Below are 21,415 nucleotides of genomic sequence, written 5' to 3' on the forward strand. Positions count from 1 at the left end.
CGGCAACCTCGGCTCTTTTATGACTCGTGGACTTCAACTCCCAGAGTTCCTGAGCCAGCATAGCTGGCTCAGGAATTCTGGGAGTTGAAGTCCACGAGTCATAAAAGAGCCGAGGTTGCCGACCCCTGGCTTAGGGTTTATAGCTTTGTTAGCGATGAACTGCGTGAACCCAAGTAACAACAACAGCAACAGCAATAACCACAACAATAATAATAGTCGGAAGGGACCTTGGGAGGTCATCTAGTCCAACCCCCTGCTCAGGCAGGAAACCCTATACCATTTCAGACAAATGGCTGTCCAGTCTCTTCCTAAAAACTTCCAGTGTTGGAGCGTTCACCGCTTCTGGAGGCAGGTAGTTCCACGGGTTAATTGTTCTGTCAGGAAATTACATTTAGTACGTTCAGTTTAAGGTCCAGTAACGATCACTACCTGCGCCTTTCATTTTCTTTTACTTTCTCTCTATTTCTTACTTACGGTGTCCAACTCATTCATTGAGGGCCGCATCAGCATTGCGGTTGCCCTCAAGGGGCCGGGTGGGTGTGGCCAGGGTGGGTGTGGCCTACTGGATGGGCGTGGCTAGTGCGTATGGCCTACTGGGTGGGCGTGGCCAGCTCTACATGGTTCGCATCAAGGGTGCCTATGGGGGCCTGGGCAGGAGTGGGAGAGATCTGAGGGTCTCTGGCAGAAGGAGGGTCTCTGGGCCAGGGCCAAGGCAGTGGGGGCCATTCCCTCCCTGTTTCCAGGATGGCTTCGCGGGCCACATGAAACCACTTCGCAGGCCGGATCTGGCCCCCGGGCCTTGTGTTTGACATGTCTGGTGTATACCTTTCGTTCATGCTCTCTCACATATTAAATAAGCCAAATAAAGTAAGGAGGACAGAATACTTAAGAAAAGGGTTGCTAAGTGAAATTTGCCACATTTTACGACCTTTCTTGCCACAATTATTAAAAGAAACACTGCAGTTGTTGAGTTAGTCACAAGGTTGTTAAGTGAATCTGGCTTCCCCCCTTTGACTTTGCTTGCCAGAAGGTCGCCAAAGGGAATCCCATGATCCCGGGATGCCGTGACCGTCATAAGTATGAACCAGTTGCCAAGCATCTAAATTTCGATCACATGACCATGGGGGAATGCTGCAACGGTTGTAAGTATGAAAAACGGTCATAAGTACCGTAGCTGTTTTCAGCGGCATTGTAGCTTTGAATGGTCACTAAATGAACTGTTGTAGGTCAAGGACTATTTACAGGCAGTCCTTGACTTCCCAGAGTTTATTAAGTGACCGCTTGAAGTTGCCACAGCACTGAAAAAAGTGGCCAATGGCCGTTCTTTAGACTTGCGACCGTTGCAGCATCCCTGTGGTCATGTGATCAAAGTTCAGACATGTGGCAACCGGTTCATACTTATGCCTGTTGCTCTGTCCCAGGGTCATGTGATCATCTATGGTGTCCTTCTGACAAGCAAAGTCAAAGGGGGAAGCCAGATTCACTTAACAGCCATGTTACTAACTTAACAACTGCAGTGATTTACTTAACAACTGTGGCAAGAATGGATGTAAAATGGGGCAAAATTCACCAAAAGAATGTTTCGCTTAACAGAAATTTTGGCCTCAACTGATGTGGAGAACTACCTATATTTTAAACATCATCACAGATTCTTTGACAAGATGTTAGAGAGGATTGGCAAAGTGAAGAAAAACACCTAAGGTAATCCTCGACTTACGGCTACAGTTGGGAACTTCAGTTGCTCATCAAGGTTTTATCAGGTGAATCACGCCTGATTTTTACGACCATTTTGCCAAATCACTGCAGCTTTTAAGTGAATGATGTTGTCATTAAATGAATCTGGCTCACCCCCACTCCCACCCCCCAAAATCGTCTTTGTTTGTCAGAAGCCAGCTGGGAAAGTCGCAAATGGGGATCGTGTGACTTTGGGACTCTTCAACCACAAAAAATATATGCAATAGCAATAGCACTTGGATTTATATACCGCTTCCCAGTGCTTTACAGCCCTCTCTGAGTGGTTTACAGAATCTTAACCCCCCCCACCCCCCACCCCCAAACAATCTGGGTCAACCTTGAGCCCTGTCAGGATCGAACTGCTGGCAGCGGGCAGAGTCGGCCTGCAATGCTGCATTCTAACCCCGGCTTCTCTGTGCCAGCAGATAAGCGCTCCTGGGATTTAAGGAGGGTAAGGCCTCTCCATCACTTCCTCTTCAGAGGGATTCCATGCTAGCCACTCTCTTAACGCCACCCCTGGCTTCAGTTGTCGATTCCACCACAGGCCACGATATAGGGTGGAAAGGCAAGCCAGGAGACCTGCCGCCTTCTTCCATTGGAGCATCACGGCTTCGCTAACCTGGCACAAATGAATAGCAAGAGCACTTAGACTTATATACCGCTTTACAGTGCTCTACAGCCCTCTCTGAGCGGTTTACAGAGTCAGCATCTTGTTCAACCCCTGAAAACAGTCTGGATCCTCATTTTACCGACCTCGGAAGGATAGAAGGCTGAGTCAACCTTGAGCCAGTCAGGATCGAACTGCTGGCAGTGGGCAGAGTCTGCCTGCAATGCTACATTCAAACCACAGTGCCACCACCTATATGTATTTATTTATATATAATATATATAATATGTAGATCTTTGGTCATTCGGGTTTTTCCCCACGTAGAATTGGAGGTATATATAATATGTATATATTATAAGTATATGCCCCCAAAGTTTGATTGTGTGAACATGGGGATGCTGTAATTGGTGTAGTGCGAGACGCCAATCATAAGTCCCTTTTTTCAGTGCCATTGTAACTCTGGTTGCTAAACAAATGGTTGGAAGTCAAGGACTCCCTGTATTTTCCTCCCTTTCAATATGGAATAGGGTTAGGTAAAGGTAAAGGTTCCCCCGCACATGCGTGCTAGTCGTTTCTGACTCTAGGGGCCAGTGCTCATCTCCATTTCAAAGCCGAAGAGCCAGAGCTTGTCCGAGGACGTCTCCGTGGTCATGTGGCCGGCATGACTAGACGCCAAAGGCGCACGGAACGCTGTTACCTTCCCACCGGAGTGGTCCCTATTTTTCTACTTGCATTTTTACGTGCTTTCGAACTGCTAGGTTGGCAGAAGCTGGGATGAGTAACAGGCGCTCACTCTGCTACGTGGCACTCGGGATTCGACCCGCCAAACTGCCGACCTTCTGATTGACAAGCTCAGCGTCCTAACCCACTGAGCCACCGCGTCCCTGGAATAGGATTGGGCAACCCAATTGCAGGAAAATTCCTCTATATTCAGAAATCGGCTGCTCTTCTACATATGGGTGTCTACTTCTTAGTGACACAACAAACCCTCCCTTGATGGGGATAAAACATTTTTGTATAATCTCTTACAGGCAGCCGTCCTGCAAATTGTCCTTTCTTGGCCTTTCAGCCCTAAATTTTTCTCTTAGCAGAAAAAGAGGAAATTTGAAAAATCTGGCCTTGCGCAACAGCGTATGCCAAATATTATTTTGCTCTTTATTACACACTGGTCAAAAAGCCAGCTAATTATAAGATTAACATACCAACACATGCAAGAGTGATATATTCAGGACAAATGCATCTAAAATAGTATAACAGAAATTATCGCCCATTATTTCCAAAAGGCGCAAAGATCAAAACAACCTTAGAATTCTTTTAATAATTGCATTGACCAAAATAATCTTGGGGTTCTTTTACTGCTGCGTTTAAACCTTGATTTATATGCTGTTCTTCCAGGATCCCTGAACCTTTGTATTTCTGAGGATCCTGAGACCAATTTGATTTAGTGTTTAAACTTTAAGGCACCGGGCTTGAAACCAGGAGACTGTGAGTTCTAGTGCCGCTTTAGACGTGAAAGCCGGTTGGGTGACTTTGGGCCAATCACTAGGAGACTGTGAGTTCTAGTGCCGCCTTAGCTAGGAAAGCCAGCTGGGTGACTTTGGGCTAGTCCAGGGGTCAGCAACCTGAAACAGTGAAAGAGCCACTCGGAACCGGTTCCCTCACAAAAGGAAAAACTGGGAGCCGCAAAACATGTGTGCACATGCGTGTACATGCACGCATGTGCAGAACAGGGTTTGACTGAAGAGTGGAGACAAGGCGAGATATGCACCTACCCTGCATATTTGAATTGATTGGTTGAACTTTTTTAGTCCCACTTCTTTTTTGGGGGGGACTGCACATGGCAGAGGACTGGGAGCCGCAGGAGACAGCTGAAAGAGCCGCATGCGGCTCTGGAGCCGCGGGTTGCAGACCTGTGGGCTAGTCCCTCTGTCTCAGCCCAACCCACCTCACAGGGTTGTTGTGGGCAAAACAGGAGGAGGAAAGAATAGTGTGTGTATTTGCCATCTTGAGTTATTTATAAAAATGATAAAAGATGGGATAGATAGAAACAAACAAACAAGCATATGATGACTTTTTAGTCACGTTGGATTCATCCTAAAATGAATGGAAATAGTTCTTTGGAGACCTTAAACTGAGAAGCTGAGAGTGTAATTGAGAAATTGAGAGTAATATAATTGTATCTAGCCTTTGTGAAGCTCGGAAGACATACCTGTCTCCAGAGCAGGCAGTTAAGGAGGCTCCATTGGTGATGTGGGTGTGTTGTTTTTTTTGAGACTGCTGTGAGATGGTCAGCTCTATAAATCATTCATAAAATAAGAATAGAGTCTCCAGAGTTGCTTTGCAGAGAGAGATGGGTGGCCTGTGCGTTGAATAAATAAATAAATTCACCATTAAGGCTCCAGGAATTGGGCTTGAAGCTACCCAGATTCATGGTGGCTGTAATGATGGAATATCACCCTAAAAAGAATCAGACCGTGTGTTCCTCTTTCTTCAGAGGAAAAGCAGCATTTTATTGCCTCTGCTAGTACAGCGTTCCGTGCGTCTTTGGCGTCTAGTCATGCCGGCCACATGACCACGGAGACGTCCTCGGACAAGCGCTGGCTCTTCGGCTTTGAAACGGAGATGAGCACTGGCCCCTAGAGTTGGAAATGACTAGCACGCATGTGCGGGGGAACCTTTACCTTTACCTTTTTAGTACAGGTAGTCACAACCATTCGTTGACCGACTGTTCGGAGTTAGAACAGCACCAGAAAAGTGACTTATGACCGGTCCTCGCACTTAAGACTGTCGCAGCATTCCCATGATCAAGTGATCAGGATGTAGATGCGTGTACTGACAGTAGTTGCAGAGTCCTGGAGTCACGTGGTCCCCATTGACGATCTTCCTAGCCAGTTTCTGACAAAGCGAAGTCAGTGGGGGAAGTCTGATTTGCTTAACGACCACATGATTCACTTAACAACTGCAGTGATTTACCTAACAATAAAATTGGGCATGACTCATTTAATAACCGCCTTACTTAGCAGTGGAAATTCTGGTCCCCATAGGGGGGTCACAATTTGAGGACTATATATAGCCTGGTGCTGGGAAAGAGTCTCCACTGCAGCTCTGCAAGAGCTGTCAATCAAAGCAAATGCTTTGCTCCGAGTTCCAGAGCAAAGCCACCGTTTCAATTTGCATTAAGAAAATCCGAGCGTGGCGGTGCTAGCAATCTGGCGCCTGGTGTTAGATATCATTTCGTTGGGTGTTAAATTCCAGTTTAGATGATTTATTGCTCATATCTATACACAGGAGCCTGCCGGTAGTCTGCTACTTAGGGCCACAGTTGAGCCCAAAATTTCTGTCACTAAGTGAAACATTTCGTAGTTGAGTTTTGCCCCATTTTACGACCTTTATTGCCACAGTTGTGAACTGAATCGCCGCAGTTGTTAAGTGAGGAACACGGTTTTTAAGTGAGCCTGGCTTCCCTATTGACCTTGCTTGTCAGAAAGCTGCCAAAGGGGATCACATGACCCCGGGACTCTGCTACGGTCATAAATACGAGTCAGTTGCCAAGCGGCTGAATTTCGATCACGTGACCACTCGGATGCTGCAACGGTCGTACATGTGAAGAACGGTCACAATTCACTTTTTTCCAGTGCCATTGTAACTTTGATCAGTCGCTAAACGAACTGTTGTAAGGTCGAGGACTACCTGTAATACATTAAGGGACAGCACTAAATTGGTGCTAGATAAGAGTTAACGGAATTCAAGATGGATTCGAACTTACACCGTTTGTGAGAACGGAAAGACTCCAGGCTGATCCCTCTCTGGACTCCACCCCAAGGCGCTGTTTGTCCTTCTACTCCCCACATTTTCTTCACTTAAGTAGATTTTTCATTTTATTTATTTCTACCCACCTTTATTATTTTTCACAAAAAACTCAAGGCAGCAATCATATCCCACAGACCTTCCTCCTCCTATTTTCCCCACAACAGCAACCCTGTGAGGTGGGCTCTTCTGAGAGAGAGAGTGACTGGCTCAAAGTCACCCAGCCGTCTTTCATAGCTAAGGCAGGACTTGAACTCACAGTCTCCTCTTTCTAGACCAGGGGTCTTCAAACGTGGCCCTTTTATGACTTGTGGACTTCAACTCCCAGAATTCCTCAGCCAGACTGGCTGAGGAATTCTGGGAGTTGAAGTCCACAAGTCATAAAAGGGCCACGTTTGAAGACCCCTGGTCTAGACTGGTGCTTTAGCTACTACCAAACTGGTTCATGGCTGGTGCTTCTGTGCTAGGAGATACACTTTGAACTAGGGACAAGCTTACTTCTCGAATTCAGATGCCCTCAAGCTAATTGTGTGGCTTTTAATTTGTTTGCATTAAGCTTAATGGAGCTTAAACCCTTCGGTTAAATGTGTTTAAGCTGCTGAGGTAATTTTGCTGCTTTAATTTGTTTACATTTTGTAACTATTAATTCATACCATTCTGCCTCGGGTTTTCTGCTCTGCCTACCCTATCTGAGGTGTGTTTGTATGTATTTGGGGGGGGGGGGTTTGTTATTTTTATTTTACTAGGTTTTATGGATGTATTTTAGTATGTGGGCATTTATTTAATCTATTTTTAACTTTTGTAGTTTGTATTTTTATTCTTGCCCTGTTCACCGCCCTGAGTCCTTCGGGAGAAGGGCGGTATAGAAATATTATTAAATAAATAAAATAAATAAATATTTGTGTGTGTGTGTGTGTGTGTCCAGATGGGCACATTCAGCTCCCAGATGTACTGTAGATCTGAGGTATCCAACCTGGGCAACTTTTAAGACTTGTAGACTTCAGCTCCCAGAATTCCTCAGCCAGCTATGCAAGCTGTGGAATTCTGGGAGTTGAAGTCCACAAGTCTTAAAGTTGCCCAAGTTGAACACCCCTGTCATAGACAGGGCCTTTGCTTTCATCCAGGAAATGTGAATGGAGCATAATTAAATGTTGCCGGTAGTTTGTTCTATGTTCACAATCCATCTGCTGCCGGCATCAATCTCCCTCCGCCCTGTGCATTCCCACAGAGAGGGCCTCCTCAGGGTGCCACCGGTCAGAGAATGTCGATTGGTGGCCCCCAGGGGGAGATCCTTCTCTGTGGGCGCTCCGGAGCTGTGGAATCAGCTACCGGTAGAGCTCCGGACGGCGCCCGATCTTCGCTCCTTTCGTCGCGATCTTAAGACATTTCTGTTTGTACAAGCCGGCCTAGCCTGAGGGGGAGTGTTGGGGTTGTTTTATCTCTCGCTTTTTAATTTTTCTGGGGGTTTTAGCGTTGTATTTATATTGTTCTTAACTAGGGCTATTGTTTAATCCTGTTTTAATGTTTGTATTCGCTATTTTATTCTGCCCTGTGAACCGCCCTGAGTCCTCAGGGAGAAGGGCGGTATATAAGTGTTATTAAATTAAATTAAATTAAATTAAATTAAAATTAAATTAGAGTCCACTGGCTTAATATATTCAAATAAATAAATCACTACAAATAAAAGATGAATAGCAGTATCAGGGATCAGCCATCCCCCACCTGGACCCTGGAAGGGGCTAAGAAGTGCAGCTACAGGTAGTCCTCGACTTACGGCCATAATTAAGCCCAGAATTTCTGTTGCTGAGAGAGAGACATTTGTTAAGTGAGTTTTGCCCCATTTTACAACCTTTCTTGCCTCAGTTGTTAGGTGAATCCCTGCAGTTGTTAGTAACACGGTTGTTAACTGAGTCTGGCTTTCCCATTGACTGCTTGTCAGAAGGTCACAAAAGGTGATCACATGACCTCGGGACACCGCAACGGTCACAAGTTGGAGCCAGTTGCCAAACATCTGAATTTTGATCACATGATCATGGGGATGCTACAAAGTTTGTTAGTGTGAAAAAAAAGTCAGAAGTCACTTTTTCCAGTGCCGTTGTAACTTTGAACGGCCACTAAATGAAGTTGAGTAAGTTGAGGACTGCCTGTACGTCTGTGGCCAGCACAGGTGTAAACGGGGCTGTGTAATTAATCTATCTGAAAAATACCAAGGTAAATCGTGAGTTTCTAGATCCTATAAAATAAATCGTTCGCCTTTTGGCTTCAGCAACGTTCCAAGGATATGGATGATCCTCGTGTTTCTATAACGAATGATAGATAATGCTGGATTTTTTTTTCCTCCTAAATTTTTAGGATTCTGCATACAACGAACTCTCCAGCAATTCCCTTTTCTCCTCTCCCGCCGACTCCCTGTCGGATATTGCCGATGCTCAGGAATTCCTGCCTGCTGACAGCCTCAACCAGGTGCCAACGATATGGGACGTCAATGTCAGTGTGCCACAACAGAACCATATAGAGGTCAGTGTCTAAACTCTCTCTCTTTCTCTTTTTTTTCCTTTCTTTTTCCTTTCTCTCTCTCTCTCTCTCTCTCTCTCTCTCTCTCTTTCCCTTCATCTCTCTCTTTCTCTTTTTCTTTCTCTTTCCTGATGGACAATCACTTAAATATGAGGCAGCAGTGTGCTGCAGCTGCCAAAAAAGCCAACACTGTGCTAGGTTGCATTAACAGAGGGACAGAATCAAGACCACGTGAAGTGTTAATACCACTTTACAATGCCGTTGTGAGGCCACACTTGGAATCCTGCATCCAGTTTTGTTCACCACGATGTAAAAAAGAGGTTGAGACTCTAGAAAGAGTACAGAGAAGAGCAACAAAGATGATCAGGGGACTGGAGGCTAAAACATATAAGGAACGGTGGCTGGAATTGGGTATGTCTGGTTTAATGAAGAGAAGGACGAGGGGTGACACGATAGCAGTGCCCCAATATCTCAGGGGCTGGCACAAAGACAGGGTTGTTGTTGTGGGGAAAATAGGAGGAAGGAGTATTAAATATGTTCACCACCTTGAGTCATTTACAAAAATAATAAAGGCAGGATAGAAATAAGTAAAATAAAAATAGAAATGAATTCTCTTTTTTTGAACACCTCCAATCAGGGAATCCTCAGGACTGCAAAAAGCAGACTGATCCACTGCTTGCTTGCTTTATCTGTTTGTCTGTTTGCCTGTCCATCTATCCATCTGTCTTATGTTGCCTTCATTATTTTTTACAAATAACTCAAGGCAGAGAACATATCTAAGACACCTTCCTCCTCCTGTTTTCCCTACAAGCGACCCTGTGAGGTGGGTTGGGCTGAGAGGGACTGGCCCAAGGTCACCCAGCTGGCTTTCGGGCCTAAGGAGGGGATTAGAACTCACCGTCTCCTGGTGATTGGCCCAAAGTCCCCCACCCTCTTTTCCTATCTAAGGCAGGATTACAACTCACCACCTCCTGCTTCCTAGCCTTGTTGCCTTAGCCCAGGGGTAGGCAACCTCGGCTCTTGCTGGCTCAGGAATTCTGGGAGTTGAAGTCCATGAGTCATCAAAGAGCCGAGGTTGCCTACCCCTGCCTTAGCCACGAAGACCCAAACTGGCTCCTCAAAATGGCTTCATAGCTCTGAGAATCAGGAAATTCCTCGTGATTTCAAATTGGGGGTCTCCCTTGGTAAAGCTTCCAGCCATTCTTGAAACCAAAGGCATTTTCTTTGCATAAATGCTTAAAATATTGCCTTGTTTGATGAGAACGAAGCTGCCTTTCCCCCCCCCCAGCTATTAACCTAAGATTGCCGACACCGTTTTCCTTTTATTTATTTTTTTGTTTGGGGGGGGCTGTCTATGGCAGCTGTGGGGTGATTAGTCAACCGATTTTGAAGGCTGCTAGGGTGGTGAATAAACATCAACAGCTGATTACCTGTAGATTGGATTTTGTCAGCCTTGAAAATACGCAAAACTTCCCCTACTTTGCTGTCCAACTTCCTGCTGGTAATTATGACTCAGAGTTCCAGTAATGGAAGAGGGTTTGTAAAAATGGTTTTTTTTGTGTGTGTATTTTTTTTTTTAAAAAAGGGGGAAATAATTACAAGTAGTCTGTGCTTTTAGGGTTTATCCAGATTTCACTTCAGTTTTCAGGAACGCATTTTCATGCTTTTATAGATCATCTGTATCTTGGCTACAAAAGCTGAAGAAGAATTTTTTTGGGGAAATAAAAAAGCTTTTTTAATTTTAGCAATTGTGGAGGCTTTTTTTTTGGGCAATATTGCTCCAGACTTGAGAACTACTGTGTGGTTTTGATTAGTCAAAGCAGTGATGGATGAATTTAGCTACCAGACCTTTTTTTTCTTCTTCTTCTTGCCTTTGTGGTTAGGTGCCCGAGCTTCCTCTTAAATATAAATAGTCCTCGACTTACAACCATTTATTCAGTGACTGTTCAAAGTTACAACGGGACTGGAAAAACGTAACCTGTGATCATTTTTCGCACTGGGCAACCACAGTTGAGCCTAAAATTTCAGTTGCTAAGCGAGACAAATGAGTTTTCATTGCATTTTACCAGCTTTCTTGCTATAGTTGTTAAACGAATCACTAGGGTTGTTGAATTAGTAACATGGTTTTTAAGTGAATCTGGCTTTCCCATTGACTCTGCTTACGAGATGGTTGCAAAAGGGGATTCCATGACCCCGGGACACTGCGACCCACATAAATAGTTGCCATGGGGATTGCTGTGATGGTCACAAAGTGTGAAAAATGGTCCTAAGTCCCTTTTTCCCAGTGCCCTTGGAACTTTGAACGGCCACTAAACGAAAAGTTGTAAGCGGATGACTACCTTTATAGTTCAAAAATCACACCAACAAGTGGTGGTTTTTGTCATTGCCCAGTTTCCTCACCACCACCCCAAATGCACATTAAGGTAAAGGTAAAGGTTCCCCCGCACATGCGTGCTAGTCGTTTCCGACTCTAGGGGCCGGTGCTCATCTCCGTTTCAAAGCCGAAGAGCCAGCGCTTGTCCGAGGACGTCTCCGTGGTCACGTGGCCAGCATAACTAGACGCCAAAGGCGCACGGAACACTGTTACCTTCCCACCGGAGTGGTCCCTATTTTTCTACTTGCATTTTTATGTGCTTTCGAACTGCTAGGTTGGCAGAAGCTGGGACGAGTAACAGGCACTCACTCTGTTACGCGGCACTCGGGATTCGACCTGCCAAACTTCTGATCGACAAGCTCAGCGTCCTAACCCACTGAGCCACTGCGTCCCTTTTAATGCACATTAACGTGTGTTATAAATAGCACGAACAGAGAGCAATAAAGTGAGCGTCTGAATGAGAAAATCTTCAGATCTCTTCCTGTGCCAACATAAAAAAAGAAAAAAAAATCCCGTATCCGAGACACATAAAAGTAAGATGGGTTGCAATTTATTCATTTATCTAATTTACATACCCTTCCCTCTTAGAAAGATGATTCTGGGGGGGGGGGGCGTGCCCAATAGAGCAAACAATTAAAACACTCCAAATTAACCTTTGGAAGGGAACAATAAATATAAACAAGGCCACAGGAAGATGTGTCAGAGTCTCCCGCATGGGCCAACTTGACATGCAATGCAACAGAGAGAATGGAGGAGGAGAGAATAGGAAGGGAAAGAGCAGATCTGGGCCATCAACGCCCTCTGTTGATAAGCAGGGAGAGGTTGCATTCATAATCATAATAGTAAAGTTGGAAGGGACCTTGGAGGTCATCTAGTCCAACCCCCTTGCTCAGGCAGGAAAACCTATGCCATTTCAGACAAATGGCTGTCCATTTGTTCTTGCTATTCTTCTCCGAATAGGAAAAAATGTTCCGGATTCTTTGCAACCTAGTTATCCCAGGGCTGTAACAAGTAACACCCAGGGGCAGGGCCTTCTCTGTGGGTGCACCTGCCCTCTGGAACCAGCTGCCCGTGGAACTTAGGACCGCCCCCGACCTCCGTTCATTTCGCCGGAACCTGAAGACCTGGCTCTTCGAGCTCCCCAGTCCAGGCTGAGAGGTTTTAGTTGTAATTGGGGTTTTATAGATAATGCAAGTAGAAAAACAGGGACCGCTCCGGTGGGAAGGTAACAGTGTTCCGTGCGCCTTTGGCGTCTAGTCATGCTGGCCACGTGACCACGGAGACGTCCTCGGACAAGCGCTGGCTCTTCGGCTTTGAAACGGAGATGAGCACCGGCCCCTAGAGTCGGAAACGACTAGCACGCATGTGCGGGGGAACCTTTACCTTTTTTACCTATTTACCTATTTACCTATTTATTTATTTATTTATTTATTTATTTATTTATTTATTTATTAAATTGATAACACTGCTCATCTCACCATCAGGAGCAATTCTACAACTTTTCAGCCAAAATAACAACAACAACAACAACAACAACAATAAAAGAAACAGGTGCTTTCTATTGTGTTGGATCACTAGTTCATTCAGCCTTTTTCTGGGATGCTCTCGGGAACTCTTGGGAAGGTTTTTTTTTTGTTGTTGTTGTTTTTTTTACTCCTGCCTAAGAATTCTAGGAGTGCAAATGTGCATTTCTGCCATCAGAGCAGCTATAGCAGGGGTGTCAAACTCAATTTCATTGAGGGCCGCATCAGCATTGCGGTTGCCCTCAAGGGGCCGGGTGGGCGTGGTCTGGGTGGGCGTGGCCTACTGGGTGGGCGTGGCTAGAGTGCACATGGCCTACTGGGTGGGCGTGGCCAGCTCTACATCGTTCGCATCAAGGGTACCTATGGGGGCCCGGGCAGGAGTGGGACAGATCTGAGGGTCTCTGGCAGAAGGAGGGTCTCTGGGCCAGGGCCAAGGCAGTGGGGGCAAAGGCGTGTAAGAAGCCCCCAACTCTGAAAAGTCTCTGGGGGCTTTCCCATCCGCTGATTATCCAGATCCTGCACTGCTTAGCTTCTGCACCCCAGTGACATTGGCTGGGTTTGCTCTTAATAGGCTTCCAATTTCCATATTTTTTTTTCTTTTCAGGTCTTGCCGCCTGATTTGGAAGGCCTGGAAAGGTTACAGGGAATAGAAAACCACATCACTGCCACCACTCAGGACATCCCTCGTCTTTCAAGCATCCAGGTAATGAAGGTAACGAAGACAGGTCGGTTATTCTGATGATGGTTGAATGCACAGTCAGCCACATCCAGAGAGACTATATTTGGCATTGTTGCCCATCTGTCCAGCCCTTCCCAAGGACTTGGGACAGGCAGATATTGTCGTTTGACGGTGTTCAAGGTGTCGTCGCAGGATGTAAGCTGTTCCAAGTAAGGAAACTGACTGAAATTGACAGATGGGGATTTTGTCAATGCTTGATGATGTTGGTCTACAGGAGGGGTGTCAAACTCAATTTCATTGAGGGCCGCATCAGCAATGCGGTTGCCCTCAGGGGGCCGGGTGGGTGTGGCCAGGGTGGGCGTGGCCTCCTGGCTGGGCGTGGCTAGAGTGCGTATGGCCTACTGGGTGGGCATGGCCGGCTCTACATCCTTCGCATCAAGGGTGCCTATGGGGGCCTGGGCAGGAGTGGGACAGATCTGAGGGTCTCTGGCAGGAGGAGGGTCTCTGGGCCAGGGCCAAGGCAGTGGGGGCTGTTCCCTCACTGTTTCCAGGATGGCTTCACGGGCTGCATGAAACCACTTCGCGGGCCGGATCCGGCCCCCGGGCCTTGTGTATGACATGTCTGGTCTACAAGAAAGGATAAATGAAGAATTTAAAAAAGAGACAGGGCAAGGCAAAGTATCACATGGCCAACACACAAACAAAACACAATTGCAGGCCGAGGAAATAACATAAAGAACTGGCAATTGTTAAGAGCAGGAAAGCTGAAGAAAGAGAGCAGAGGGGCTAATTCTGGCTGCACAACCCTTAAAAACAAATGCACACAAAGCCAGAATTGAGAAGACAGCAACGGACAGCAAGTACCACCCTTGCAAAGAAGCTGAAGAAATTTGGACCACTGGATTAGCTACCGCAAGAAGATCACACTGACTACAAACAAGCAGCAACAATGGTGCATTGGAAGATGTGCAAGAAATTTACCTGTGGGACCACAAAACAGAGAAAGTAATAGAAAATGAAGAAGTTAAAATGCTTTGGGAGTTTAGAATACAAATAGACAAGTACCTGTCACACAAAAACATCAGATTTAACAATCGTTGAGAAGAAGGACAAAAAAGTCTGGATAGTGAACATTGCAATACATGGAAGCAGCAGAAGAGAAGAGAAGCAACTGGAGAAAATCAGAAAATAGAAATATATGCAAATAGAAAATCAAATCAGTTTATTGTGGTCATTAATCAGCAAATAGAAGTACGACTGTGGCCAAAGAAAGCAAAGGTAGTACCGATCGTGATAGGCGCCTTCTGTGCAATCCAAAACATCTGGAGCACAACTTGAACATCGTCGGCACTGACAAAATCCCCCTCAGTCAATTGCAAAAGGCAGCTTTACTTGGAACAACTTACATTCTGCAGTGATACTTTTAACACCATCAAATAACAACATCTGCCTATCCCAGATGCTTGGGAAGGACTCAATAGGTGGATAAGAATGCCAAATCGAGTCAAAACATCTGACTGACTGTGGAACCAACAATATGATAATGTGATGATAATAATAGACTGGACTGGACTGAAATAGAATAGAATAGGATAGGATAGGATAGAATAGAATAGAATAGAATAGAATAGAATAGAATAGAATAGAATAGAATAGAATAGAATAGAATAGAATAGAATAGAATAGAATAGAATAGAATAGAATAGAAGAATAGAGTAGAGTAGAGTAGCGTAGCGTAGAGTAGAATAGAATAGAATAGAATAGAATAGAATAGAATAGAATAGAATAGAATAGAATAGAATAGAATAGAATAGAATAGAATAGAATAGAATAACAGAATACTACTGCGGACAAGAATCCCTCAGAAGAAATGGAGTAGCCTTCATAGTCAATAAAAGAGTAGGAAAAGCAATACTGGGATACAATCCTCAAAATGACAGAATGATCTCAGTTCGAATCCAAGGCAAACCATTCAATATCACAGTAGTCCAAGTCTATGCCCCAACCACCGGTGCTGAAGAGGATGAAATTGAGCGGTTCTATGAAGCCCTACAGCACCTTATAGAACTAACACCCAAAAATGATGTCCTTATCATCATGGGGGATTGGAATGCTAAAGTAGGAAGCCAAAAGATAACTGGAATAACAGGCAAGTTTGGCCTTGGAGTACAAAATGAAGCAGGGCACAGGCTGATAGAATTTTGTCAAGAGAATATGATGGTCATAGCAAACACTCTTTTCCAACAGCCCAAGAGACGGCTTTACACATGGACATCACCAGACGGTCGACACAGAAATCAGATTGACTATATGCTCTGCAGCCAAAGATGGAGAAGCTCTATACAGTCAGTAAAAACAAGACCAGGAGCTGACTGTGGCTCAGACCATGAGCTTCTTCTTGCAAAGTTTAGGCTTAAATTAAAGAAAGTAGGGAAAAGCGCTAGGCCAGTCAGGTATGAATTAAATCATATCCCTGTTCAATATACAGTAGAGGTGACAAATAGATTTAAGGAATTAGATCTGATAGACAGAGTGCCTGAAGAACTATGGACAGAGGTTCGCAACATTGTACAAGAGGTAGCAACCAAAACCATCCCAAAGAAAAAGAAATGCAAGAAAGCAAAATGGCTGTCTGAGGAAGCTTTGCAAATAGCTGAGGAAAGGAGGGAAGCGAAAGGCAAGGGAGAAAAAGAAAGATATGCCCAATTAAATGCAGAATTCCAAAGAATAGCTAGAAGAGATAAGAATGCCTTCTTAAATGAACAATGCAAAGAAATAGAAGAAAACAATAGAATAGGGAGGACCAGAGATCTTTTCAAGAAAATTGGAGAGATGAAAGGAACGTTTCATGCAAAAATGGGCATGATAAAGGACCAAAATGGCAGGGACCTAACAGAGGCAGAAGAGATTAAGAAGAGGTGGCAAAATTACACAGAAGAACTATACAAGAATGAGCTTAACGTCCCTGATAATCACAATGAGGTGGTCACTGACCTCGAGCCAGACATCCTAGAATGTGAAGTGAAGTGGGCCTTAGAAAAGCTGAGCAACAACAAAGCTAGTGGAGGTGACAGTATTCCAGCTGAGCTTTTCAAAATCTTAAAAGACGATGCAGTAAAAGTGCTACACTCAATTTGCCAGCAAATTTGGAAAACTCAACAGTGGCCACAGGATTGGAAAAGATCAGTTTACATTCCAATTCCAAAGAAAGGCAGTGCCAAAGAATGTTCAAACTATCGCACCATTGCACTCATTTCTCATGCTAGTAAAGTTATGCTTAAAATTCTACAAGCTAGACTCCAGCAGTATGTGGATCGAGAACTACCAAAAGTACAGGCAGGATTTCGAATAGGTAGAGGAACTAGAGATCAAATTGCCAACATACGCTGGATCATGGAGAAAGCTAGAGAGTTCCAGAAAAACATCTACTTCTGCTTCATTGACTATGCTAAAGCCTTTGATTGTGTGGATCATAACAAACTCTGGCAAGTCCTTAAAGAGATGGGCATACCAGACCATCTTATTTGTCTCTTGAGAAACCTATATGCGGGCCAAGAAGCAACAGTGAGAACTGGACACGGAACCACTGATTGGTTCAAAATTGGGAAAGGAGTCCGGCAAGGCTGTATACTGTCGCCTTGCCTATTTAACTTATATGCAGAGCACATCATGAGGAAGGCAGGGCTAGATGAATCAAAAGTTGGAATTAAGATTGCCGGAAGAAACATCAACAACCTAAGATATGCAGATGATACCACTCTAATGGCAGAAAGTGAAGAGGAACTAAAGAGCCTCTTGTTGCGAGTGAAGAAGGAGAGTGCAAAACTTGGGTTGAAACTAAACATTAAGAAAACCAAGATCATGGCATCCGGCCCTCTCAATTCCTGGCAAATAGATGGGGAAGAAATGGAGGTAGTGACAGATTTTATTTTCCTGGGCTCCAAGATCACTGCAGATGGGGACTGTAGCCAAGAAATTAAAAGACGCTTGCTCCTTGGGAGGAAAGCCATGGCAAATCTAGACAGCACACTAAAAAGCAGAGACATCACCCTGTCAACAAAAGTGCGTATAGTCAAGGCTATGGTCTTCCCAGTTGCAATGTATGGCAGTGAAAGCTGGACCATAAGAAAGGCTGAGCGCCAAAGAATTGAAGCCTTTGAACTCTGGTGCTGGAGAAGACTCCTGCGAGTTCCCTGGACTGCAAGGCGATCAAACCGGTCAGTCCTAGAGGAGATCAACCCTGACTGCTCTTTAGAAGGCCAGATCCTGAAGCTAAAACTCAAATACTTTGGCCACCTAATGAGAAGGAAGGACTCACTGGAGAAGAGCCTAATGCTGGGAAAGGTTGAGGGCAAGAGAAGAAGGGGACGACAGAGAATGAGGTGGCTGGATGGAGTCATTGAAGCAGTAGGCGTGAGCTTAGATGGACTCCAGAAGATGGTAGAGGACAGGAAGGCCTGGAGGAACATTGTCCATAGGGTCGCGATGGGTCAGACACGACTTCGCAACTAACAACAACAACAACAGAATAACAGAGTTGGAAGGGACTTTGGAGATCTTCTAGTCCAACCCCCTGCTCAGGCAGGAAACCCTAAACCATTTCAGACAAATGGCTGCCCAATCTCTTCTTTAAAAGCTCCAGTGATAGAGCACCGACAACCTCCGGAGGCAGGTTGTTCCACTGATTAATTGTTCTAATTGTCAGGAAATTTCTCCTTAGTTCTAGGTTGCTTCTCTCCTTGATTAGTTTCCATCCGTTGCTTCTTGTCCTGCCTTCAGGGGCTTTGGAGAATAGCTTGACTGCCTCTTCTTTGGGGCAGCCCCTGAGATATTGGAAGACTGCTATCTTGTCCCCCCTCGTCCTTCTCTTCATTAAACTACACATACCCAATTCCTGCAACCGCTCTTCATATGTTTTAGCCTCCTGTCCCCTGATCATCTTTCTAGAGTCTCAACACCTCTTTTACATCGTGGTGACCAAAACTGGATGCAGTGTGGCCTTACTAGGACATTATACAGTCGTATTAATAATAATAGAACAAGCATGATATTTCCTCCTTAATTCTGAGGTTTGATCCAGCCCACATTTCACTCACTTCCCAATTTTGCTATGAGAAATAATTATATTTCCAGTTCCTTAATAGAAGTCAAGACTTCAACAATAGGTTTCCTGGTGTTCTGGGTTACCATTCAGAGAGTAATAGCCACATCACATGCATTCTTTCCCACTTCCTATATTTTATTAAAAGCTCATAAATGTGTTTTGAAAACCAACAGCTGCCGAGACAACATTAATGTTTTATAGAGAATCTAATTTAAATAATGTCAGGCGTGAACAATCAGATCCATCTGTGAAGTTTTCAATTTATTGCTTTATAGCTCAAGCCTATACACAGGAATCTTCTTAGTTTAACTGTTTGCACCTGGGTAAAACTAGGTAAGATTCCACTGCAATCAAGGGAAGTTGGACTTTGTCCTCTTGTGAGTATGTAGAGACTCTAAACTAATTCCCCGCTTGACTCCACCTTCTCTCAATCTCTTTTCAAATGCTAGCTCTCCTGTGTCTCGACCTCTGATTCTGGGAGCATCGCTAATGGACCACACGACTCCTTTGCCGTTTGGCTACTCGCCTGTCTGACATGTCTGTTTTTCATTCCCTTTCAGTCCCAAACTCAGGTAGAAGAGGAAGAGGAGGGCGACGATGACGAAACAGAGGAACTGGGTCACACAGAGACGTACGCCGATTATATCCCTTCCAAATGTGAGTGGGTCCAGCTTCTGGCCGTGCTGTTTCTGCTTCCAAATTAGCAAATCTCCTCCCAAGCATTTTCTTATGGGGGTAGTCCAGTCTTCCCCTGCTTGGTGCTGCTAGATCTATTAGGCTTCACTTCCCAGAATCCTAAAGCAGCAAAGCTGTGGCAATTTTAGGAAGCGAAATTTAATCTTTCTAGAGCAAGGTTTCCCAACCTTGGCCACCTGGACTTCAACTCCCAGAATTCCCCAGCCAGCATGGGGAGCTTGCTTGCTTGCTTGCTTGTTTGTTTGTTTGTTTGTTTGTTTGTTTGTTTGTTTATTTATTTGATTGATTGATTGATTGATTTTATATACTGCCCTATTCCCGAAGGACTCAGGGCGGTTTACAGGGTGAATTAAAACAATACAAATACATACAATTAAAATAGAATTAAATTAAGACTAGCCCACGATTAAGACAAATTAAAATTTAAAATTTAAAATTAAATTAAAAACCCCCTCAGTCCAGGCCAGAAAGATCAAATAACCAAGTTTTCAGGTCCCGGTGAAACGAGCGAAGGTCCGGGGCAGTCCGAAGTTCCACCGGAAGTTCATTCCATAGGGCAGGCGCGCCCACAGAGAATGCCCTCCCCCTTGGAATCACCCGCCGGCATTCCCTAACCGGCGGCACCCTAAGGAGGCCCTCCCTGTGGGAGCGCACAGGACGATGGGAGGTTGATGCTGGCAGCAGGTGCTCCCTGAGATAATCCGGACCCATGCCATTTAGGGCTTTATAGGTCATCACCAGCACCTTGAAGTTGAGGTCCATGCTTCTTAAAGTGGCCAACGTTAGGAAACCCTGTTCTAGCAGCCAATGGAATGCTGAGGTAATGCTGTGTTGTTCGACTTCCCGGCTCTGCAAATACTTGAAGCCTAAACTATGTGGGTGATAGAGGGTGGGGTAGTTTGTGTGAGTAGGAAATTCCCCAGAACTCCTTACCACCATATCACCATTTCCCTCTTAGTGTATCTGTAAACAGGATAACCATAAATGCTTCCTTGGTTTCAACACGATTGTAGCCTAACAAGGGACAATGAAACCCGTGATCCAGTCACAACCTGTTCTGGAGAGGCTTGATTAAGATTCTTTTCTTCTGACTCCGCATTGAGCAGAAGGCTGGACTTCACAGCTGCAGGAATTCCTTTCCATCTTTAGGATTTGGTGATGCAGAGCAGTAGGTCTAGGGCAGGGGTAGGCAACCTTGGCTCTTTTGTGACTCGTGGACTTCGACTCCCAGAATTCCTGAGCCAGCTATGCTGAGGGAAAAGGGAAAGGTTTCCAAGCTGAGCCATCTTGGCTCAGGAATTCTGGGAGTTGAAGTCCACGAGTCATAAAATTGCCAAGGTTGCCTACCCCTGGTCTAGGGTCAACAAGAGACCCCCATCTCATTCTGTTCCATGTGATTGCCTTTGAGTAGACTCTGATGTCACTCCAGGCCCCTCCTCCTCATCATCTGATTCCTCAGACTCAGCTGCCGGATCCACTGGCTGGGGAGGAATTTATTTATTGATTTATTTATTTTAATTCCATTTATATCCCACCCTTCTCCGAAGACTCAGGGCGGCTTACAAGCTTAGCAGTAGCCTTCATTCTATGTATATGCCTGCTTATTAGGGCTTTCACACACACACCCAAGCGGCATTATTACAAGGTCAGCTTAATTGCCCCCAACAATCTGGGTCCTCATTTTTCCTACCTCGGAAGGATGGAAGGCTGAGTCAACCTTGAGCCTGGTGGGATGCGAACCTGCACTAATTGCAGGCAGCTGGTGTTACTTAAGGAGGCATTAGCCCACTGCTCCACCAAGGCTCTTCATGCGTTGTCAGGCATGATAGACCAGGTCCGCATGTAGATTCAATTCAACTGATTTACTGCTCAAAGCCTGTGCACAAGAGTCTTCTCAACTAAGGGTTAACGCCTGCTTGGAGTTTAGAAGATGGTACATGGAATTCAAGGGAGTTTGGCCTTCGTCGGCTTGTGACTATGTTAGGATTCTAGGCTGATTCCTCTTTTAACTCCGACCCCAGGTCCTCCCATTCCTTCTCCTACTTACCCTTGGATGGCTTCATTCTTACAAGTCAACAAACCCTCCATTCCCTGCTGAGTGAAACCTGGCTTAAGGAGCCCAGATCCCCACTCAACTAGGGCTTTAATTGGCTTGTTGGCTTGTTTGCTCTAATATGGCCTTTGACCCTTGCAGAGAACTTAAATTTCTCCCGAGAAGCTGAGTTAACATTCAGACAGCTGACACGTGTCTTTTTTTTTTTTTTTGGCTTCGTCTTGCAGCGAAAATTGGGAAGCAACACCCTGACCGAGTGGTAGAAACCAGCACGCTCTCCAGCGTCCCTCCTCCAGATATCACCTATGTCCTCTCTCTCCCCGA

The 21,415-nt window shown here is 45.1% G+C and overlaps 1 protein-coding gene across 2 annotated transcripts in view; it reads left to right on the forward strand.

The window, feature by feature from the left end:
• SBNO2 (strawberry notch homolog 2) overlaps positions 1 to 21,415 on the forward strand; it is a 153,029-nt gene that overhangs the window by 75,617 nt on the left and 55,997 nt on the right. Inside the window, exons 5-8 of one of the 2 annotated variants that reach the window (XM_083363152.1) lie at positions 8,501 to 8,665; positions 13,164 to 13,271; positions 18,903 to 18,999; positions 21,319 to 21,415. The exon at positions 21,319 to 21,415 is cut by the window's right edge and continues 64 nt beyond it. In XM_083363152.1, the coding sequence (XP_083219278.1) occupies positions 8,501 to 8,665; positions 13,164 to 13,271; positions 18,903 to 18,999; positions 21,319 to 21,415 (467 nt within the window). The remainder of the gene's footprint in view (positions 1 to 8,500; positions 8,666 to 13,163; positions 13,272 to 18,902; positions 19,000 to 21,318) is intronic. The other variant, XM_083363153.1, reaches the window with a different exon arrangement.

This window comes from Vipera ursinii (genome assembly GCF_947247035.1).
Source record: "Vipera ursinii genome assembly, chromosome: 1".
Lineage (NCBI taxonomy): Eukaryota > Metazoa > Chordata > Lepidosauria > Squamata > Viperidae > Vipera > Vipera ursinii.